This window comes from Myodes glareolus, chromosome 9 (genome assembly GCF_982192425.1).
Source record: "Myodes glareolus chromosome 9, mMyoGla1.1, whole genome shotgun sequence".
Lineage (NCBI taxonomy): Eukaryota > Metazoa > Chordata > Mammalia > Rodentia > Cricetidae > Myodes > Myodes glareolus.
The window spans coordinates 25,514,939-25,539,210 of NC_142034.1; the positions used below are offsets into that span (position 1 = coordinate 25,514,939).

The following is a 24,272-nucleotide window of genomic DNA, read 5'->3' on the forward strand; positions in this document are numbered from 1 at the left end:
TCCTGGACCCTACTAACATTACAAATGCTAAGGAAATGTTTACTTGATATTGCAAAACCCTAACATAAAGCCTTACTGCTCAAACCTCCTTTACTTCTGCATACCTGCCTTTATTGAAACACTTTTACCATTTTACTTTTTTTTTTTCCAAATACAGGGAGACAGCGTTGCTTATTGATCCAAAAAACTCCTGTTCTTCATCACGCCAGTGGGTTGCTCTGGTTGTGGGACATGAACTCGCCCATCAATGGTTTGGAAATCTTGTTACTATGGTATTTAATATTTTTAAGTGCTCAAATATATCCATCTATGTCCTGTTACACATTATTTTGGCCTTGCTATTTTACATTTTGCTATGGTAGCATGGTAGTGGAGGTACCCGCCTTTAATCCCAGCACTTGGGAGGCAGAGGCAGGTGTATATCAGTGAGTTTGAGGCCAGCCTGGTCTACAAAATGAGTTCCAAGACAGCCAGGACTACACACAGTGAAACCTTGTCTCGAAAAACCAGAAAGAAGGAAAAGTTGAGTATGATACTATATCAGAGAATTGGATAGAAACATTTTATTTTAAGCCGCTGGTGGTGGCGCACTCCTTTAGTCGCACTACTAGGGAGGCAGAGGCAGGTGGATCTGTGAGTTTCAGGCCAGCCTGGTCTACAGAGCAAGTTCCAGGACAGCCTGGGCTACACAGGAAACCCTGTCTCAGAAAACAAAACAAGAAACATTTTCTTTTAAAAGAATTGTTTTGCAAAAGCATTTATCAGGGCTAGGCAAATAGCTCAGTGGTTAGGTACTTGCCCAGCATGCTCAAGGCCAGCATAGAGATGGATTGAGAGAAAAGGAGAGAGTGAACAGAGATGAGACCATGTGTGTTAGCAGGAAATACTTAGTAAACTTAGACGATTTGTTTGCAAATAGGGAATGTTTAGATACTAATTTGGGTAAGAGAAAAATTTGTCTTAGACAAAGAGAAATTAATTGGGTAGTGAGATTCCCAGCTATCTATAGTTTCTTGAGTTATCTCTGTTTGTGGTTTGCTAGTTGAAAAGAAATGTATAAACAAAATTTATCTTTATTTAATTAAAGTTATTGTTAAGAGTCATTGTAGTTGGCTAAATAAGATGAAATTTGATGGAAATATTTTTTTTAATCTGTTGAATAAAGTTGTACTTAAATCTAGCTAATTGGAGTTTTCAGTTAACATATGTATTATGTATCTGATCTTTCCTAATGGTTCATCTTTACTATAAATAAAATTCTGATAGAGCTAATTATGTTAGTGTTTTGAAATGCAGAGTTTAGTAAACAAATTAGAGGTACCTGTGTAGTGAAAGAATTCCTTGATAGCCAAAGACCTGAACCTCACGTGGAAGTTGGTCTAGTCCATATATCTTAGAAGTGAGCAAGAAAGGGAGATATATTTCAGCTATGATTAGCTGAGAGCATTTCTAAAGAAAGTCTATTTCTGAAAATAAGTTCTCCCACTTTTCTTCAGATGCTTAAAACTTTTTTATGGTTACAAGTTTTTTATTTTATTTTTTTAAAATATTTATTTATTTATTATCTGTACAATATTCTGGCCTGCAGGCCAGAAGAGGGCATCAGATCTCACTATAGATGGTTGTGAGCCACCATGTGGTTGCTGGGAATTGAACTCAGGACCTTTGGAAGAACAGGCAATGCTCTTAACCTCTGAGCCATCTCTCCAGCCCCAAGTTTTTTATTTTATTTTTTTATTTATTTTTTTTAATATTTATTTATTTATTATGTATACAAGATTCTGCCTTTGTCTATGTCTGCAAGCCAGAAGACGGCACCAGACCTCATTACAGATGGTTGTGAGCCACCATGTGGTTGCCGGGAATTGAACTCAGGACCTTTGGAAGAGCAGGCAATGCTCTTAACCACTGAGCCATCTCTCCAGCCCCCAAGTTTTTTATTTTTAATATAATTTCATTGGAACTATACAAGTTAATGCTACATTCAAATGTGTGTAGGAATTCTATTCTCAAAAAAAAAAATTGTATTCTCTCTTTCGCTTTGTTTTTTGTTTTGTTTTGTCGTGTTGTTTTTGTCTTCTTGACTTACACAGTCCTGGCTGTCCTGAAGCACATTATGTCCATCTGACAAGACTGACCTCAAACTCAGAGATTTTCCTGCTTCTGCCCTCCGAGTGCTAGGATCACAGGCCTGCACCAACATTCCTGGCCTGATATTTTCTTTTAATGCAGCAAGTTTGCTATTTCCTATCTTTTTTTCCTTTGTTTGTTTGTTTTTCTTTCTTCTTTCTTTCTTTTTCTTTTTGGTTTCTCAAGACAGTTTGTCTGTATAGCCCTGTCTGTTCTGCAACTCACTTTGTAGACCAAGCTGGCTTTGAACTTACAGAGATCTGCGTGCCTCTGCCTCCTGAGTGCTGAGATTACAGGTGTGTGGCACCACAGATGGCTTCCTACCAAATAATTTTGTTCAACTTTGAGAAAATATGATGATTTATGGCCAGCAGTAAATTTTAGTGCAGGGAATATGTGCTTTTTGTTTTGAAACTACTTTTTACTGTGCTTGTATAACTAACTGTCTCTATTAGATGCCAGTCGTTTCCAAGGTTTAGTCTTCAATAGCTTTGAACCAGGAGCTTACCTAAATGACACAGCCTTTAATACTTAGTATTAATAATGTTTTCTCTTTTTAAACTGTGTGAGTCCTCTTTTATTATTCAACAAAACTTCGCTGGCCTCTGTCTTTGATTCATATATTAATTATTCTCCTGAGAGATTTACTCAACTTCAGTGAAAATTATATTGTTGTGTTCTAAAAAGATGGTTCCTAAATTTTCTCATTTGTTACCCATTTGTTTCATTATACAGAGAATTCTTTATTAGTTTCTGTGATTAAACCCACATAGATAAAACCTTACATTTTTAATAGTGTTATCCCTGTACAAATATAAGAAATGTTTATTTAATGTTTCTAGACCTGTATGGGTAAACTGGGACACCCCCACTCCCAGTGGTATCTGTTCACCGATTTTATTCTTGGTCTGTTCCACTCGCTATGCATATGCATTCTCATGATGTGAATTTTCTGTTTCATAAATATTACGTATCATTTGTTTTTTAGCTACTTTCTGCCCTGCCATTTCTGTAAAGTTTATATAATCCTTATAAGGTTGTAGTAGTTTTTTATTTATTTAAAAGTAGAAACCCAAGTCAGTGTTTCTCCTAGTCATTGTGTGAATAATTTTCGAGTTTTTGGCCATGATAGCTGTGGGTTGTTTTGTTTTTTGTTTTTTGTTTTTTAAAGAAATTCTTGGCTGCAAGCAGTACTCTGGTTTTCTGCCCAGCCTGACACTCTATTGTAGTGAATTTACTAAATTGTTTTGCTGGTCAGTGAGTGGGGGAGAGTGAGACTCTTAGTCTTTACTAAACTTTTTTCTTCTCTGTCTCTGTCTCTCTCTTGGGTAAGGGCTTAACTACTATGTAGCCCTGGCTAATCTAGAACTGGCTGTGTAGATCAGGTGACCCAAAATTTCAAGAGACCACCTGTCTCTGCCTCCTAAGTATTGGCATTAAGATATATGCCAGCATGCCTGGCCAAAACTTTTTTCTTTGTAGCAGGGCTAGGTAACAAGATTTCACTTTGTAACTCAAACAAATGATCCTCCTACTTAATCCTCCCAAGTTCTGGGATCATAAGAGCATATACCCCAATAGGGGCTGGAGAGATGGCTCAGCAGTTAGAAGTACTGGCTTGTCTTCCAGAGTTCAGTTTGTAGCACCCACATGGCAGCTTACAACTAACTGTAACTCCAATTCCAGAGGATCCACACTCTCATATAAACATACATGCAGCTAAAACAACAATGCAAATGAAATAAAAATACATAAAAAGTGAAAAAAATAAAATAAACACTTTTTTTTTTTTGCATGATGAGGTTTTTATATCTGGTCTCTTTGCTTATGTGTTCTGTTTCCCTTTCTGTACACTTAAGTTTCTTCCTTTCTCCTTTTTACTTCTGGCAGTAAGAAGTTCCTTATTACACCAGTTGGCATTTCTTTTATCCTTTTTTCTCTTCTCAAATATGGGTTCCTTACTAACTTGCTTCTGTTGAATTTTAGTTTATTAAATTATAAATTTTCGAGTATAATAGAAGGGAGACATGTTATTCAAAAAATGGAATGACTATTAGTTTGTTTCCTTCATTTGTTTCTGCTTTTTTCTTTTTAGGAATGGTGGACTCATCTGTGGTTGAATGAAGGCTTTGCATCCTGGATTGAGTATCTTTGTGTAGACCACTGCTTTCCAGAGTATGATATCTGGACGCAATTTGTTTCTGCAGACTATACTCGTGCCCAGGAACTTGACGCCTTAGATAACAGCCATCCTATTGAAGTGAGCTATACTTCTCAACCCTTTTAGTGAAATACACAATTTATTACGTCTCAATATGCTTAGGATACTGAAATGAAAAGAAAGCTGCATGGGTGATTTCCCTTGGGTGATTTATTTGTTTGTGTATTTATTTATTTATAGCTCATATTTCCCTGCTTGAAACCTTTACGAATAAGTTCTAAATAACATGTCCTTTAAGGTAGGGAATAAATTTTGTTTTTGTAGAGGCAGAAACCGTGGGCAGTTTTGATGAGAAAACCATGTCTATTGAGCAATACTGTAACTGATTTCAACAATAATTCTGGACACAGTTCAGTGTCATCAATGCACAGTGTGTTTCTCTAGTTCTTGGCCTGTCCTCACCTCTTGCAGTTAACTTTGTTAATTATTAATAGGCCGTCGGTTTTTGTTTTTTTTTTTTTTTTTCTTCTTGAGTTTTTTGAGACAGAGATTCCCAGCTGGACGGTGGTGGTGCACGCTTTTAATCTCAGCACTCGGGAGGCAGAGGCAGGTGGATCTCTGTGAGTTCGAGGCCAGCCTGGTCTACAAGAGCTAGTTCCAGGACAGTCAGAACTGTTACACAGAGAACACTGTCTCGAAAGAGAGAGAGAGAGAGAGAGAGAGAGAGAGAGAGAGAGAGAGAGAGAGAGAGATTTCCTATGTAGCCCTTCCTGCTGCCTGTCCTGGAACGCACTCTGTAGAGAAGGCTGGTCCCCCAACTCAGTCACCTGCTTCTGCCTCCCAAGTACTGGGAGTAAAAGTGTGTACCACCTTGCCTGGCTTTGTTTTGTTTTTGTTTTTTTGTTTTTTGTTTTTTGTTTTGGCTTTCAAGAGGGTTTCTTGGTATAGGTTTGGAGTCTGTCCTGGTACTCACTCTGTAGACCAGACTGATCTCAAATCAACAAAATCTGCCTGTCTCTGCCTCCTAAGTGCTGGAATTAATGCATGCACCACTACCACCCGACTTTATTATTATTTTTTTTAACGTTGGTGGGAACCTGGCTTTATTATTATTATATTATTATTATTATTATTACATTGGTGGGAACACGTGCCACAGTATGTGTAGGGATATCAAAAGATTTTTGAGAACTGGTTCTCTCCTTCCTCTGTAAGTCTTTTTTTTTTTTTTTTTTTTTTTTTTTTTGGTTTCTCAAGACAGGGTTTCTCTGAAGCTTTAGAGCCTGTCCTGGAACTAGCTCTTGTAGACTATGCTGTCCTCGAACTCACAGAGATCCACCTGCCTCTGCCTCCCAAGTGCTGGGATTAAAGGCATGCGCCACCACTGCCTGGCTTCCCCCTGTAAGTCTTGAGGCTCGAACTTGTCAGGCTTGTGTGGTTAACTGTTTTACCCACCAGGCCATCTTGTAATTACTATTTTTTAACACATTTTTAAAAAATTATTTTGATTCACCAAGAAAGGTTCTTCAAACACAAGGGCTAATGTACTATGCAGGTGAGTTTCTAGAAAGATTCAGTAGACTTCAACTTCAATAAATGAAGAAAAAGAATAAAAGAAAAAATACAAAAAATTATTTTGATTTTATGTACATTGGTGTTTTGCCTTCACCTATATCTGTGTGAGGATATCAGATCTTGGAGTTACAGACAGTTGTGAGCTGCCATGTGGGTACTGGGACTTGAATCTATGTCCCTTGTAAAACAGCCAGTGCTTTCAACCACTGAGCCATTTTCAGCCCCCATTTGTTGGACTTTGAGAAAAGATTTTGCTTTGTGACCCTGGCTAGCCTAAAACTCACTATGTAACCTGGGCTAGCCTGGACATCATGGGTGATTTTCCTGTAATTGCTTTTTTGTTTGTTTGTTTGTTTTTCAAGACAGGATTTCTCTAGCTTTGGAGCCTGTTCTGGAACTAGCTCTTATAGTCCAGGCTGGCCTCAAACTCACAGAGATCTGCCTGCCTCTGCCTCCCGAGTGCTGGGAATAAATTCGTACACCATGTTGCTTGGCTATATTTGCTTCTTAAGAGCTAGGAGGTGCACGTGGGTAGCTCATGTAGTTTATAAATTTTGCATCCAAAGAACTGGAGTTATAATCCTGCTTTGTATTTAACTATTGTTCTAAACCTGTAGTTCTCAGCCTTCCGTATACTATCATTCTCTAATACAGTTCTTCATTTTGTGACGATCCCCAACCATAGTTATTTCTTTGCTACTTCATAAGTATAATTTTGCTACTGTTATGAATCATGTAAATATCTGATACACAACCCCTGTGAAAGGATCATTTGAACACCAGAAAAGGGTTCTTGACCTATAGGCTGAGAACAACTGTTCTAAACCTTTATAATTTGTGGGAAAAAATCAGAATTGTTTTTATCATGATAGTCTTAACAGATACACTCAAGAATAAATGGAGGGCTGGAGAGATGGCTCAGTGGTTAAGAGCACTGACTGCTCTTCCAGAGGTCCTGAGTTCAATTCCCAGTGATCACATGGTGGCTCACAACCACCTATAATGAGATCTGGTGCCCTCTTCTGGCCTACAGGCAGGATACTGCATAAATAAATAAATAAATAAATAAATAAAATCTCTACAAAAAAATAAAAGGGGGGCTGGAGAGATGGCTCAGAGGTTAAGAGCATTGCCTGCTCTTCCAAAGGTCCTGAGTGGTGGCTCACAACCATCTATGAGATCTGGTGCCCTCTTCTGGCCTGCAGGCGTACACACAGACAGAATATTGTATACATAATAAATAAAAATTTTTAAAAAAAGAATAAATGGAACTTTAACAGCTTGCCTTTCATCAAAGGAGAGTCAGGATTAAAGCCTGGGCTGGGAATTATAATAGGGATTATGCCATATATTCTGTCTTAAGTCAGTTACTCTTATTTTTGAGGATTGTCATATTCTTTTTGAGTAAATTAAAGGCAGAAGAGTTAGAAGGGTTTTCCTAGAAAGCTTTTTATGTAATTCAGTGTTACAGGCTGTCTGCTCCCTGTCATAACCCTGAATCACACTGTCTGCCAGGTCAGTGTGGGCCATCCATCTGAGGTTGATGAGATATTTGATGCTATATCGTATAGCAAAGGTGCATCTGTTATCCGAATGCTGCATGACTACATTGGTGATAAGGTAAGAAAAAAAAAGTATTCTTTCAATCCTGAAATTACAGTTTTAAAGCATGCATAAAAGTTTGGCCTTATTTTAAAATGAAATTTCTACATAATTTTTAGTCTATGTAGATAATTTAATTTAAAATAGTTTTTCTTATCTTGGTTATTAGAGTTTCCTAGAAGAATGATACACATGTTAGAATGTTTGGTAAGAAAGGGAAGCTGGACTGGGTGGTGGTGGCGCATGCCTTTAATCCCCAGCAATTGAGAGGAAGAGGCAGGCGGATCTCTGTGAATTCGAGGCTAGGCTGGTCTACAGAGTGAGTTCCAGGACAACCAGCCAGGGAAACACAGAGAAACCCTTTCTTGAAAAGGAGAGAGAGAGAGAGAGAGAGAGAGAGAGAGAGAGAGGGAGGGAGGGAGGGAGAGAGAATATATAAAGGGTAGTAACTTTTAGATAAAATTTAGTAGGCTTCAAAAGAATATGTGTTGGAGTACATTGACTTTTGACTAATGTACATATCTACTATGAATTCTGAGGTCTGACTCACTTGAATTTAAAAATTGTATTTTTTCAGGACTTTAAAAAAGGAATGAACATGTATTTAACCAAATTTCAGCAAAAGAATGCTGCCACAGGTAATTTTTGCATTTTTTATTTATTTTTGTTTCAATTTTTTCCACCATCCTTGCTTTCCTTTCCTCTTTTTGTCATGCATGAAAAGCACAAACTCTACCAGACTGAGCTGTACCCTGGTCTCATAGATAATATTAAATAACTTGAGCTAGAAATACAGATAAAGGCCCTAGGTTTGATTCCCCAACACCAGAGAAGGATGGTGTTGGAAATAAAATGTTAGCATTCTATACAGGGAGGATCATTTTTTGAAGGATCATTTGCAGATTACAGACTACACTTGGAACAGAAAAATGTACTATTTAATATTTTTATTTCAGCCATTTATGAAAGATATTTGTCATTCTCTTATACTTGGTCTACCATGAATGGTTTTTATACTCTTGTTAAAATTTCAGTGCTTTCTGTCTTTCCTCCTTGCTACTCCCCAAATATATGGCTTTGTGACCTATTAGAATTTTGTGGTAGCCTTCTAGTACTAGTAGCTTTGCTCTATCCATCTCTTAAGCTAAGGCTGAAGCTACTTCTCACAAATATTGTGCTACTTTCTATTGTATTTGCTTAGTGTTGAGTCCATACCTCTTTTATACATCTTTGTAAGCCATGCTCCCCTGAGTACTTTAGCCCGTGCCTATGTTTTTAGTATCATCTCCTCATTCTTCTTCTAGAACTCACTGAACATATTGCTGTTACTGGTTTCTTTCATTCTTTCTCTTTTTCTCTATTTCTTTAATTTAAATGTATTTGTTTGTTTGTTTGTTTGTTTGTTTTGGACAGTATCCTCCATGTAGTCTTTGCTGTCCTGGAAGTAGCTATGTATACTGGGTTCTTTTTGTACTTGCTTCTGCTTTTGCTTCCCAAGTACTAATATTTCAGGCATGTTCCACGACACCCAGCGACATGTGTGTGTGTGTGTATGCACACCATGAATGTAGAAATCAGATCACTTTTGAGATTTGATTCTCTTCTGTCACTAAAGGTGAGGGTAGAGTTTATGTGTCAGACTTGTGTAACGAGTGTTTTAACTTATGTATATGGGTCCATACTCATACATGTACACGAGTGAATATGCCCTGAAGACCAGAGGCTGGCCTCAAACTCAGACAGATCCTCATGCCTCTGCCTCCCAAATACTGGGATTGAAGGCGTGCACCACCACTACCAGGCCCCAATTTTTTATGTGGGTGAGTACTAGGGATCTGAACTCAGAACCTCATGCCGGTGTAGCAAGAACTTCATTTACCAAGTGAGTCCTCTACAATACTCCTTCGAGTAGAATTTACTTAGTTGTAGTATTGTGGGTGGGGCATTTGTTTGGCCTACTGTGTGACAAGTTGGTAAGCTATGCAATGTTAAGAGTTAAATGGATTTACTGATTTAGGAAATAAACATTTCAGGTTATTGTTTTCATTTACCTTCTAGAGGATCTCTGGGAAAGTTTGGAAAATGCCAGTGGTAAACCCATAGCAGCTGTGATGAATACCTGGACCAAACAAATGGGATTCCCTCTCATTTATGTGGAAGCTGAACAGGTAAACCTCTAAGACGTCCTTGCATTGCCCGGTGAGGTGTGTCACCCTGTGAGCTCCATACTTAGGGGAGACAGAAGGAATCATGAGTTTGAGACCAGCCTAGCCAGTTTGGAGAAAAAAACCCAAAAAAACAAAAAAAGAATATTAGCACAGTTCATTCCTCAAAACTGAAGCGTATTACTGATTGCACTAAATGCAGACTGCTAGATGATACTTACTTGTTTTTTAGGCTCAGCTCCTTATATACTTCTGTAGCTTGCGGATGCCGTGCCACACGCCTTTAATCCCACCACTTGGGAAGCAGAGGTAGACAGATTTCTTATGAGTCTTAGGCTACTCTGGTCTACATAGTGAGTTCCTCTGGAAGGAAGAACAACCAGTCATATAGTGCTTCTAACTGTTGAACCATCTCTTTGGCCTGAATTTTTTAACTTTAGTTTTTAAATTTCTATCCATTCATTTATTTAGTGATATTGTGGATTCAATATAGGATCTTTTCTTCATCTTTTCCTCTCTTTGGTGTTTGGAGATGGCTTTCTCTATGTAGCCTTGACTCTCCTGGAACAATCCCTGTAGACCAGGCTAGCCTTGAACTCAGAGATATGCCTGCCTGTGCCTCCCAAGTCCTGGGATTAAAAGTATGCACCAATACCTTAGCCTGACCTTTTCTTTCTTATTTATTTGCTTGCTTTGTTTCTTTCTCCTTTGTTTGTTTTGTTTTTGGAAATGTGGTTTTTTTTTTTTTTTTATGTAGCCCTGGCTGGCCTAGAACTTCCAGAGATACACCTGCTTTTTCCTCCCTAGTAATGAGATTAAAGGCTCTGAAACTATGCCTGGACTTCATTTCTGTTTCTTGTACTTAGTTTAATTACAAAGGTCATTTTTAGTGTAGGTTTACATTTGATTTAAGTAAGTTCAAATCTGTTAATATTGAGTGCTCTTTGAAATATCCCAGAATGCAATATTGATGAACAATCAGGCAAATGACTATTTGTTGAAGTTGTTTCCTCCTTCCCTTTGGTGGAGGCCGAATGTGTGGTGTAGATGTACATGCTTGTTTGTGTGCATGCAGGTGGTGAAGGATAGAGGTCAGTGGGCTGTCCACCTTGGTTTTCTGACAGGGTCTCCCACTAGAACCTGGGATTTGACAGTTTGACCAGATTTACTGGGCAGCAAGCTCCAGGGAGCCGTTGTTTCTACCTTACAGTCACTAGGATTATAAGTGTTTGTTATTACACCCCAGTTTTACATGGTGCTGAACTGAACTCAGGTCCTGATGCTTATATGGCAAGCATTGTAGTGAATTGTCATCTTGTCCAAAATGTGTGTGTGTAAAATTTATTTTTATTTTATGTGCATTGGTGTTTGCCTTCTTGTGTGTCTGTATGAGGGTGTCAATTCCCCTGGATGGGGAGTTACAGGTATGAGCTGCCATGAGGGTACTGGGGATCGAACCTGGGTTCTCTGGAAAAGCAACCAGTGCTCTTAATCACTGATCCATCTCTCCATGCCCCATATTTTTTTAAACATATAAATCGTTGCTTATTGTTTTCTAGTTATTTGCCATCACCCTTACCTTCACATTTGTGTTTTATTGTAAAATATGTACTTTAAAGAAAATAAGACATGTTGGCCAGGCAGTGGTGGGGCACACCCTTTATCCCAGCACTCAGGAGGCAGAGGCAGGTGGTATCTCTGTGAGTTCGAGGCCAGCCTGGTCTACAAGAGCTAGTTCCAGGACAACTAGGACTGTTACACAGAGAAACCCTGTCTCAAAAAACCAAAACAATGGGCTGGAGAAATGGCTCAGAGGTTAAGAACACTGCCTGCCCTTCCAGAGGTCCTGAGTTCAATTCCCAGCAACCACATAGTGGCTCACAACCATCTATAATGAGATCTGGTTCACTCTTCTGGTCTGGTGGCATACATGCAGGTAGAACACTGTATACATAATAAATCTTTAAAATAAAACAAACCAGATGTATTGCTTTTACATTAAATAAGTAGCATTCTAGGATTTGAATTCTGAATATTGAAACTACTTGTTAATCTAAGAAAGTGGGGAAAACTATAGATATAATCTTCCTCTACCAAGAGTGGTATAATTTTGATTTATTTGGTTGTTGTGTATACTTTGGGGGAAGTGGGACAAGCCCAGGCTCACTTTAGACTCACTGTGTAGCATTTTCAATACATCCTGAAAGTCCTACTCCCCTCCTTCTCCCTCCCAAGAGCTAGGATTACTGGTGGGCATTAGCATTCTTGGCTTTTTGTTGTATATAATTTTAAAGATAAATAATTTGCTTTTAGGAATTTCTCTCATTTGAGTGTTACACACTTTCAGAGAAAATATATTACATAGGAATTGGTCTTTTATTTTAAAAGTTTTATTATATTTAAATTAATTTTGTATATGTATTGAGTAGCTGGTCTATAGGGCATTTAAACAGGACCTTTTTTTTTCTGAGATCTAAATGAAAAGGATTGATTTTTTTTTAATGTATTTTTTGAGTTTCATGCATATGTACAGTGTATCTTGTATTCCCAGAACACATCCCACTCCTACCCTCGTGTCTTTCTTTTTAATAAATCACTGCATGCATTTGGATATGGGGCCAGGCACTGGAGCATGAACCACCTACAAGGGGCCACACATCTGAAGAAAATTGGTACCCCCAAAGCTAGGGGCGGGCTTATGATCTCCTCCCTCAAGAATGACTTTTTTTTTTTTTTTATTCTTTCCTCATCTGTATCATGAAAGACATTTGTTTGGGGGCTGGAGAGATGGCTCAGCAGTTAAGAGCATTGCCTGCTCTTCCAAAGGTCCCGAGTTCAATTCCCAGCAACCACATGGTGACTCACAACCATCTATAATGAGGTTTGATGTCCTCTTCTGACCTGCAGGCACACAGACAGACAGAATACTGTATACATAATAAATAAATAATTTTTTTTTTAAAAGACATTTGTTTGTCCCAGTTCCCCACCTACATTTAGTCACAGAAACACCCTCCACAAAAGTTACAGTTGTTACAGCCTTGACTTTGCTTCTGTAGGTAGAAGATGACAGAGTGCTGAGGCTATCTCAAAAGAAGTTCTGTGCCAGTGGACCATATGTTGGTAAGCGTATGTGCTATAAGAGGGGACTGATCAATAAATTTGGGTTCCTTATTAGTCGTTTTCAATTTAAGAGTAAATAATACCGTACTATTTATTATTTGTTTAGCTATACTTTGAATTTAATTTGTTTTGTTTTATGTATATGTGTGTGCTTCTTATCTGTATGTACACTAACTATGTGCAGGTACCTAACAAAGCCAAAAGAGGGCATCAGATCTCTTAGAATTGGAGTTAACTGGCAGTTGTCCTTGTCCTTTGGGAAAGCAGGTAGTGCTCTTAACTGCTGAGTGATCTCTCTAGCCACAATCTTAAAATTTTGTGTCTTGGACCAGGCGGTGGTGGCATATGCCTTTAATCCCAGCACTCTGGAGGCAGAGGTAGGCCGATCTCTGTGAGGTCAAGACAGCATGATCTACACGAGCTAGTTCCAGGACAGCTAGTGCTGTTACACAGAGAGAGACCCTGTCTCGAACCCCCTCTCCCAAAAAAGTGTATTTCTTACTGAAAATGAGTGAGGGAACTAGAGAGATGACTCAGAGGTTAAGAGCACTGGCTGCTCTTACCTCTGTAATGATATCTATAATGAAATCTGGTGCCTAGTGCCCTCTTCTGGCAGGAAGGTATCATGCAGACAGAACACTGTATATATAATAAATAAATCTTTAAAAGAAGAAAAGAAAATTAGTGAAAAAGGGTTGGAATATGTAAGAAATTATTTCTGTAGTCTTATTCTCTGAGGAATTACTGTGTTATTTATTTTTCGTTAAGTTATTGTGTGTAATAAGTATTAAGTCCAGTGGTGATTGTCTTTACTTACTAGTCATCATAGTAAACACTAGAGTTGGTTCATACTTTATTTTCTCAGCATCTTTACAAGGTAGAGAGTAGTATTTTTTTCCTTTTATACACACAAAAGCTAAGGAATCGCTAGTTTAGTTAAATTGCTCAAAGTCAGCTGGGTATGGTGGCATATGCCTTTAATCCCAGCACTTGGACTCAGTGCAAGCAGCTCTGAGAATTTGAGGCCTACATAGCAAATCCCAGTACAGCCAGGGCTATGTAGAAAGACCCTGCACCCCCCACAAAAATTTTTCTTAAAGTCACGTGTCTAATAAGTTTAAAAGAGTGGGAATTCACAGAAGATAATTGAAATCCTGAGTTTCCCTCTCAACTACTATCTTCTCAGATAATTCCTTTTGTCATTATGCTCTTTTACTATAAAGTTTTACCCAGGAAATTAAATTTTACTTGAAGAAATTAAGTTTCCTTTTCTTTAAAATAGTGATCTTAGTATAGACCCTGTGACCAGACAAGTAAAGGCTGGAGTATCTCAGTGAAGGGCCTTGAGCTGTGATTTCACCTTTTTTGTTTGTTTTGAGCCTGAGTTTCACTGTGTGGCTCTGGCAGTCCTGGAACTCACTCTGTAGACTTCAGTCTGTCCTCAAACTCAGAGATCTGCCTGCCTTTGCCCTCCATGTGCTGGGGTTAAAGGTGTGTGCCACCACCCTCGGCTCTGACTTAACCTTTTTAACCATTGATTGTGTACCTTCTTTAAATAGCTCTGTTAATGCCCTAATACAAAGTCTGATTTGCTTTTTGATATCTGAGACAATGTTCTATTTTTCAAATGCTTTGGTTTTTAGATATGGCTCCTCAGTGAAGAAATCCAGTAGCTCCCAGGATTTGTCCTGTCCTAGTGTAGCAAGTGTGAGCCCCTTTAAGAAAAACACTTTAGAACATTCACTTCTCAAAATTAACAACACAGTCATTGTTGTCTTTATTGCTCTACTTGAGTTAATTATTCTCTTTGAGACAACTGTGATTTTGATATTACATTCTCTTTTCCTTTGCACTAATATTACTCAGGTCACCTTGAAGCACAGTGTAATGCTGAGAATGCGTCTTGGTTACAACACTGGCAGTCTTCTGTCTACCTTACCACCTGCTTCTTTAAGATTGTCTTTCAATTTTCTTCTTGTTTAGGTGAAGACTGTCCTCAGTGGATGGTTCCTATCACAATCTCAACTAGTGAAGACCCCAACCAAGCTAAACTAAAAATACTAATGGAGAAGCCAGAGATGAATGTAGTTTTGAAAAATGTCAAACCAGACCAGTGGGTAAAGGTGAGTAAAGAATGGCATAGCCGTTTGTACTTTATCTGAAGCGATTTATTTCTTTTACTTGCCTTCTGTGGCTATGTCTGAATTGTATTCTTTCAGTTTAGACTATAAAGTATAGAAAGGAAAAATAAATTTACTGCATTTAGTCATGCACACCTGTAACCCCAATACCTAGTAGGCTGAGGCAGAAGGTTTGAGTTTGAGGCTAGCCTAGGCTAGTGAGACTTTCAAAAAAAAGAAAGGAAGGAGTAAATAGCAGAGAACATTTGTAGTCTTGCAGCTGCAAACTGCACTACCATTCCAAAAAGCCAAGCATAGTGGCGAAGACTTTTAATCCCAGCCCTTGGGAGGCAGAGGCAGGTAGATCTCTGAGTTTAGTCTACAGAGTGAGTTCCAGGGCATCCAGGGCTACACAGAGAAACTCTGTCTCAAAAAAAGAAAACAACCAAACACACAAATAAACTGCCATCCCATTCTAACAGTGTGTTAACCTCAGTCCTGTATTGTTTCCTATAACTGTCGTTAAGTGAGGTCAGAAACACAGAAAGTAGGTTGTCGCTGACACAGGAGCTCTTTAAGCTACTATTGTAAAATTATTTTACAAAATTATCAGTTAGGGGGTCGGGTGGTGGAGGCTCAGCCTTTAATCCCAGCACTCGGGAGGCAGAGGCAGGTGGATCTCTGTAAGTTTGAGGCCAGGCTGGCCCACAAAACCGAGAGCTACACAGAGAAACTATGTCCTGAAAAACCAAAAAGAAAAAAAAAAAAAAGATCAGTAGGTAAGTATTATTTTTTGTTGTTCTATACTGAGTAATAAAAATTTTTACTGCAATTTCTTCTTACAGGTTATCTCAAATTTTTAGTTGCCGAAATGTGACCACTTAGCCAGGCTGTGGTGGCACACTTCTTTAATTCCAACGCTCAGGAAAGGCAGGCAGATCTCCGTGAGTTGGAGGCCAGCCTGGTCTACAGAGTGAGTTTCAGGACAGATAGGGCTGTTACACAGAGAAACCATTTCGAAAAACAAACAAAACAATAACAAGGGCTATTTAACTATTTTAATATTTAAAATGTACTCTGGAGTATAATACTAACATTTGAAATTATGAAAGTTTCTTATAAATTAGAAGTTGTATACACCATGATCCTAGCAATAATTGCATTAGAATTCTTTGGTTATAAGTCTGGTGGTGGAGGCCCGTGCCTTTAATCCCAGCACTTGGGAGGCAGAATCTCCCAAGTCTCAAAAAAAACAAAACAAAAAAAAAAAGAATTGTTTAGTTATTTACACAATATCTTTTTATAAAAATTTCATTTCTTTTTTATTTTATGTGTATTGGTGTTTTGCCTGCATGTATGTCTGTGTGAGTCTGTCAAATCTTGGAGTTACAGACAGTTATGAGCTGCTATGTGGGTTTTGGTAATCGAACCTGTGTCCTCTGGAAGAACAATCAGTGCTCTTAACACTGAGCCATCTCTCCAGTTTCTATTTTTATATAATATTTCTACATAGTAAACTTAATAATTTCCTTTTACATATGTTCTTTGTTTTTCAAGTTAGGACTTACTTAGCTCAGTGAGAAAGTACTTGCTTCCTATTTAGGAATCCATGAGTTTGATCCTTGTAACTACCACACCCCCCAAAATAAACAAACCTTTTTGGTGTGATTTTGTTATTGTTGATTTGTTTTTTTTTTTTCTTCTTTTAAGGCAGGGTCTCACTTTGTAGCTCTGACTGTCCTGGAACTCATGACTGACCAGGATGGCCACTATCCCCACCAAAAAAAAAAAATTTTTTTTTTAAAATGGAGTGGCTGACCGAGTGGTAGCGCTCATCTTTAATCCTAGTACTCTGGAGGCAGAAGCAGGCAGATCTCTGAGTTTGAAGCCAGCCTTGTCTAAAGAGTGTATATTAGCCAGAGCTACACAGAGAGACCCTGTCTCAAAAGAGAAGTTAGAGAAAGAAGTGGTAAGTGGTTAATACTATTTGTTGGCTCTTTTCAGCTAAACCTGGGAACAGTTGGGTTTTATCGGACCCAGTACAGCTCTGCCATGCTGGAAAGTTTATTACCAGGCATCCGTGACCTTTCTCTGCCCCCAGTGGATCGACTTGGATTACAGAATGACCTCTTTTCTCTGGTGAGCATGTCACACTTAGGTCATATGATGCGTTTGTTTGTTAAAGGGTCCTGTTTCTCCTGCAGTGTGTAAAGCATGATTAGAAAGAGACAGTTCTTTCTGAAGATTGGCACATTTGGGATGACAGCAAATGGTTAATTATTAATTAACATCACAAAATTGTACTCATATTATTTGCCAGAAGCAAATTTCATTTCATGGTTTCTAAGTCAGTTTTATTTAAACTGTCTTTTGTAAGGCAAAAAATCCATTCTTTTCTAAACAAATGGATTTGAGTCATGAAGAAATTTCCCTGCTGATTTTTTAAAAACTAATTCAGAGTGATTTCATGTTTTTCTTAAGTAGTACTTACATTTTAGTAGGAAAGACAGAATGTTTTAACAGTAAGTTACTACTCTGTAATATCAGCCCCAGAATTATATACGTATTTGACTTTGTTCCAGGAAGGCTTTAAAGCAGCAAAATTCATATATTGTCTTTATGACTCCAGCAGGTTAGGTAATTTCAGGATGTCTTTGCCTGTGGTAAAATTGTCATTCTTTCTAGTGTTCCTTTAAATTGGACATGAAATCTCCTTGCCCTCTGTGATTACTGATTGGATTCCTTCTTTGTATAAATGCAGATTAGCATTGATGGACAAATCCTCCCATCTGCTGATCTCACTGCTACGGGAGACCTGTCCCAGGAGAGCAGGCTGTTTGTGCAGTTGGCTGATAGAACAGAAGTTCTTTATCTAACTCTTGTGCTGAAAGCAAACACTCTGAATTCCTAGCCTTCCCATTCCTGTTCTTTTAGAAGTGAGTAAAGGAGAGGCTCAAGTTGACACAGTTTGCAGGTTCAGCCTTGAAAGAGTCTTTGTAAGAACTGGAGCCCTAGCTCTTCTTGAGCTTTTCTGAAAGTATAAAAAATTTGAAAACATTAAAGTGATACCCCAGAAAGTGAGTAGAAATAAGAAGTTAGCTGTGTTTTGTTGGTCCCAAATTATGATGTATAATGTAATTTTTGAAAAGAGTTCTTTTACAAATAGCAGAAGAATAAATAAAAGATTTTGTCGTGATAGGATTTTTATTCTATTAGTATTCTAAACTTATTAGCCTCATTTTCTTAAACAAAAAAAAAAATGACTAGCAGTAGATAATGCGAAAGTACATGTTTGTTTTCTTTTGTCTTGTTTGAAGGCCGGGCTAATTTGTGTTTTTTCCTATCCCAGGCTCGAGCTGGAATCATTAGCACTGTAGAGGTTCTAAAAGTCATGGAGGCTTTTGTGAATGAGCCCAATTATACTGTATGGAGCGACCTGAGCTGTAACCTGGGGATTCTTTCAACTCTCTTGTCCCACACAGACTTCTATGAGGAAATCCAGGAGTTTGTGAAAGATGTCTTTTCACCTATAGGAGAGAGACTGGGCTGGGACCCCAAGCCTGGAGAAGGTAATGAATGAGTATTGTATGAGGACAGAATCTATTCACTTGTCACGCACAGTTAGCAGTTAGCACCAGCATCTCTGTATCCAGTTGTTACTGTATATTCAGTTAGCCAGAAACTACATCTTCTGAACCTGCTGGTGAAATTGTCACACCAGCAGCAAACAATAACTCAAGTAGCATGGAACCCATAGAGACTCTCCTGCCTCGCATGAATCATCACCTGGCATAGCTCAGCTTTCCAAAGTAAGGATTTCTTGCCAGGCGGTGATGGTGCACACCTTTAATCCCAGCACTCGAGGCAGAGGCAGGTGAATCTCTGTGAGTTGGAGAATAGCCTGGTCTACACAGCTAGTTCCAAGATGGCCAGGGCTACCCAGAGAAACCCTGTCTTACCAAGAAAAAAAAAAAGTTATTATATTTGTGTTCTCCTTGATTATGTGTAAAAGCATGCACCTTTTGTAACTGTTAATTTAAATGTTGTGTTGAGACTGGTGATGTACAAGCTTTAAATGCAGTTATTTGTTGTCATCATTTGTTGCTTACTAAATAAGGTGTTTTCTTCTGACTAACCTTAATCTAGGAGGGTTTTTTTTGTTGTTTTTTGTTTTTCGAAACAGAGTTTCTCTAACTGTCCCAACTTTCCTGGAACTAACTCTTACAGACCAGGCTGGCCTCAAACTCATGAATATCTGCCTGCCTCTGCCTCCTAAGTGTTGGGATTAAAGGCATATACCACTACCACCTGGCTGTTATTTCTTTTTCTAGTGCTGACTTTAAACCCAGGACCTAGCCTGTTCTAAACTCTGTCAGTGAGTTATTCCCAGGTCACTAATCTGAGAATCTTTTAATAAGAGCAATAATAGTAGCAATACTTGGCACTATCTTTTCTTTCTTGGTTCAACTAATATTTATGTAGCTAGTAAAAATCAGGTGTTATTTTAGAAGCTCATGGTAGAGATGAGCAAAGCATTGCCCTATATAACTTAAATTCTAGTGGGAGACATTGCAAATTGTATCATGGTGGTGGAAATTATAATAAAGAAAAATAAAACTAGACAATGTAAAGAAAAAGTACTAAGCTAGCATTTTATAAATAGTTGAGGAAAATGATCACTAATAGTTGATCTTGTACATAAATGGAGACTTGAAAGAAAGGTTCAAGAATAGAGCAAACATGGTTCAGACCAGAGGGACCAGCAAGTGGCAAGAATCTGAAGTAAGAGCGTGCCTGGAGTGTTCAAAGAATAACCAGAAGTAGTTGGCGTGGTGGCACACAACTTTATTTGCAGCATTCTGGGAGGCAGAGGCAGGCAGATTTCTGTGAGTTCGAGGCCAACCTGGTCTACAAAGTGAGTTCCAGGACAGCCAGAGCTGTTACACAGAAAAACCCTGTCCCAGGCTGAAGAACTGGCTCAGAGATGAAAAGCATTGCCTATTCTTCCAGAGGTTCTGAGTTCAGTTCCCAGCTTGGCCTTCTTCTGGTATGCAGGCGTGCATGCAGATAGAATACTGTATATACCATAAATAGGGTAAATCCTTTTTTAAAAAAAAGAAAGCAAGAGCCAGATAGTGGTGGTGCATGCCTTTAATCTTGGCACTTGGGAGGCAGAGGTAGGTGGATCTTTGTGAGTTCAAGGCCAACCTGGTCTACAAAAAAAAAAAAAAAAAAGAAAGAAAAAAGAAGGAAGGAGGGAGGGAGGAAGGAAGAAAAACCCTGTCTTGAAAAATAAACAAGCGAAATAGATAATCCGAAGTCTAGTGAGGTCAGGACCAGATAAGGGAGGGTCAGAGGCCCATGGCAAATTAACAAAATAACAGTATTCTATGGGGGTGTGGACTTTGGTAAGTTCTTTTTTTTTTTTCACATTTTGTGTTACTAGATGCTAGTTTTAAAATTTTTGAACATGATTTGATTTGCGTGACTGAAAAACAATGTGAAGGAGAACCATTCGGAAGGCTATTTGAGTAGTCAGCCCATTTGAGGTGTTGGGTGCAGCTAGCCCTTCCAAGTAGCACATTCTCAGTGTGTTTTGAAGCTAGTACTAAAACTGTGTGGGGAAAACTGAGTGTGGTAGAAAGAAAATTCATCAGATTACTTGTAGAGGATCAGGCTTGGTGGCCTTTAATCCCAGTGTTTAGGAGGTCTTGAGTTTAAGGCTAGCTTAATGTCCACAGAGAGTTTCAGACCAGCCAGGTTTACATAGTGAAACCCCTCTCTTTAAAAAACAGAATAAAAATAAATGTACATACATACATACACACACACACACACATATACACACACACACACATGCATATACATGCGTATATATGTTTGTAGACATACATACTTACTTATATACATACTGCTGTAAAAGCACCTTTGGGTGCAAAAAAGAGGAGTTTGATTTGGGGTCTTTCAGATTGAGGTCCTTTTGGACATCATAAGAGAGAATGCCTAGAGATCCAGGCTAGGTAAATACATTTTGGAGTTAATAGCATGCAGTTAGTATTTATAGCTGTGAAGCTAGAAGAAATCACCTAAGACTAAGAATAAGAGAGGTTTGAGTATCATAGTTCAGGATTTAGAAATTGGTAGAAGGAAACTCAAAGCCAGACGTACTGATGGTGCATTCCTGTAACAGGAAATAGAAATAATACAAGATCAGCCTAGTCTGCCTAGAGTTCTTTGTTCTTTGTCTCAAAAAACAAAGAAGACTTGGCATGGTGGTCCACACCACTAATTCTTGGGAGGTAGATGATTAGGAATTATCCTCAGCTTCATAGAAAAGCCAAGGTCACCCTGGACCATGTAAGACTCAGGGAGAAGAGGGTGAAGAACCACAAAAGAAACAGTGAGAAGGAGATCCAGGAGAAAGAGAGGTCCAGAACTTATCTAGACAACTCTTTAAAATGTAATTTCCAGTTCCAGGGAACCCATAGGGTTGAACCAAAGGCCTCTGGCTTGCTGTACCACAAAGCTGTATCCCCAGACCTTACATGAAGACTTGTACCTATAATGACAATGATACTGAATTGGGTGTAGGTACTTAGTGATAATTTTGCATATCATTGGAGGATGAATCTATTTGATTTTCATTTTGAAATCTAAGGTTTCAGTTTATTGTCCAAAGAACATTTTTACATGTGGGTCCTTTTAAACAAAACTTGGGTCAAACCTGCATGATGTAAGCCTTTCCTTTTCATGTTACTTTTGTGGGTTTTTTTTCCAAGACAGTATTTCTCTGTGTAGCGCTGACTGGCCTTGAGCTCACATAGATCCATCTGCCTCTGCCTTCTGAGTGCTGAGTTTAAAGGCCTGAACACATCACCACCACTCAGCTTATGTATTGTCTTTGACAGTATAATTAACTACATCAAGAGTACATTAGTAGGGCGCTGGAGAGATGGCTCAGAGGTTAAGAGCACTGATTGTTCTTCCAGAGGTCCTGAGTTCAATTCCCAGCAACCACATGGTGGCTCACAACCACCTGTAATGAAATCTGGTGCCCTCTTCTGGCATGCAGGCACACATTCAGACAGAACACTGTAAACAAAATAAACAAATAAATCTTTTTTAAAAAAGTACATTAGTAGGCTCTGATAGCTGGTACTTAAGTCAAGACAAAGTCAGCAAATTCGTTTGTTTGTCTGGTATGTTTAATCCTTCCCTCGTACACTTTGATAAATTAAGTCAAGTGTTCTCTCAAGTTTTAGAGTAATTGTGTTTGTTCAAGACTATAGATTTGGTATAACAAAGTTAAAAAATATTTAGGTAGTGAATTTATAAAAGCAGACTTTTGAAGTAGTCCTGTGTCTTCACTTCTCAACTAGGTCACCTAGATGCACTCCTGAGGGGCTTGGTGCTGGGCAAACTGGGAAAAGCAGGGCATAAGGCAACTTTGGAAGAAGCCCGTCGTCGTTTTAAGGAGCATGTGGAAGGAAAACAGATTCTCTCTGCTGATCTAAGAAGTCCTGTGAGTTATCTTAATAAATTCCCTTGAAAGCTGGGCATAGGGGGACAAGTTTTTAATCCCAGCACTCAGGAGGCAGAGGCAGATGGATCTCTGAGTTTGAGACTAGCCTGGTCTACAAAGCAAATTACAGGACAGCCAGGGCTGTTGAACAGAGAAACCCTGTCTGGAGGAAAAACAATAATAGTACTAATAAATCCCATTGACTTTCAGGTATTAGTGTCAGTCTGTGAAGCTAAAAATTGACCTAATGACTGACCCACAGATCCGTCTGCCTGTTTTAACTGTGCCACTTAGGTAGTTTATAACCAGCTTCTCCTTTGTTTCTTAGGCAGCACATAAGTGCTACAAGGTGATGAGCATTGTGCATTTCTCTGCTGGAACTGATATAAGCTGTTGTCAGGACATGTCAGCCCTCTGTGATTATTCACCAGTAGTCTATTAGTGATTGATAAACAAAGTCTGTTTGTGCAGATGTGTAACTATAATTTTTTTGCTTCGTCTTGTAGCTTTTCTTTGTTTTGTTTTTTCCAGATAGGGTCTTACTTTGTAGTTCACAGAGGCCTTAAACTTTCAGTCTTTCTCCTGCCTTACTGTCTACAGAGTTAGAACAACAGGCCTCTGACACCATGCCTGGCTACTTTATCTTAGTTAGAATATTTATAACAAAATACATGTAACTCAAATGACTTCTTTTTTCCCTCTGGTGTTCTTTAGGTCTATCTTACTGTTTTAAAGCATGGTGATGGCACCACCTTAGATGTTATGCTAAAGGTAAGTGTACCTGGACAAGGCTCCAGGGTCCTGCTTTTGAATTTGGATATACCCAGTGCCATGTTAAATGGTTTGGGGAGTTGGGAAAGCCCTGGTAAAGAAATATATGTGCTGGGTCTGACTTTTAATTCTAGGTATTAAGGAAGTTGAAGCAGGGCAGAGTTTAAGACCCATCTGGTGACAGACTGAGTTCAAAGTCAGACTGGGCAACTTCTTGAGAACAAAAAAGTAAAAGGGCTGTGGGAGTGCAGCTTCATGGGAGAGCTGGGCTGGCATGCTGGAGGCCCAAGGCCCAGACTCCAGTACCACTATTCTGGGAAGAGGGGAGAGAACTGAGAAGTCGATTTGCGTGTTTTCCAAATGATGCGGAACTCGTTTTTCAGGTTTATTTGTATATTTTTCCTTCACAACTTAATCTTAACCCTGAAATAGTGAGGTTTGACCCCAGGACTTTGAGCGTGTTAGGCAAGGGTTCTGCCACCAAACTATAGCCCTGTTTGTTTTATTTTGTTTTGAGACAAAGTCTCAGGTAGCCCAGGCCAACTTTGAAGACTGTTGTTGATTTTCTGACCCTTGTGCCTCTGCACCTTCCCAGATGTGCCACTATGACCATGTTTCTTTTGTTTTTGTTTGTGTGTTTTGTTTTCTGAGATAGGGGCTTATTTAACCCAGTAGAACTCCACCTCCCTTTGTAACTGAGGCTGGCCTTAAGCTCTTAATCTTTCTTCTACCTTCCCATGTTGCTCAGATTATGGAGAGCACAGACATGTATCACATCTGCTCCCACCTTTTTTTTAAAAGCAGGGTCTTCCTGGGCAGTGGTGGCACCCGCCTTTAATCCCAGCATTCAGCATTCGGGAGGCAGAGACAGGTGGATCTTTGTGAGTTCTAGGACACCCAGAGAAACCCTGTTTTGGGGCTAGGGGCGGGGGTGGGGGAGGCCGTGTCTTAGTAGGTTAATCAGGTTGCCCTTGAGCTTACTGTAGCCCAGTCAGACTTCAACTAATTCTTTTGTAACCTCCCAAGTGGCTGGGATCAGAGCTTGAAGCACCTACTATGCCCCTGTCTCTGTCAGTGTTTCTCAACTGTCCTAGTGCTGTGAC

The 24,272-nt window shown here is 39.0% G+C and overlaps 1 protein-coding gene across 3 annotated transcripts in view; it reads left to right on the forward strand.

Annotated features, from left to right (window-relative positions):
* The window catches only part of Npepps (aminopeptidase puromycin sensitive), an 82,806-nt gene that overhangs the window by 47,580 nt on the left and 10,954 nt on the right, over window positions 1-24,272 (forward strand). For all 3 annotated transcript variants that reach the window (XM_085695720.2, XM_048450887.3, XM_085695721.2), the window contains 11 exons: window positions 158-272; window positions 4,226-4,390; window positions 7,382-7,486; window positions 8,046-8,106; window positions 9,527-9,636; window positions 12,693-12,756; window positions 14,740-14,879; window positions 16,881-17,015; window positions 18,226-18,445; window positions 22,256-22,398; window positions 23,113-23,169. In XM_085695720.2, the coding sequence (XP_085551846.1) occupies window positions 158-272; window positions 4,226-4,390; window positions 7,382-7,486; window positions 8,046-8,106; window positions 9,527-9,636; window positions 12,693-12,756; window positions 14,740-14,879; window positions 16,881-17,015; window positions 18,226-18,445; window positions 22,256-22,398; window positions 23,113-23,169 (1,315 nt within the window). The remainder of the gene's footprint in view (window positions 1-157; window positions 273-4,225; window positions 4,391-7,381; window positions 7,487-8,045; window positions 8,107-9,526; window positions 9,637-12,692; window positions 12,757-14,739; window positions 14,880-16,880; window positions 17,016-18,225; window positions 18,446-22,255; window positions 22,399-23,112; window positions 23,170-24,272) is intronic.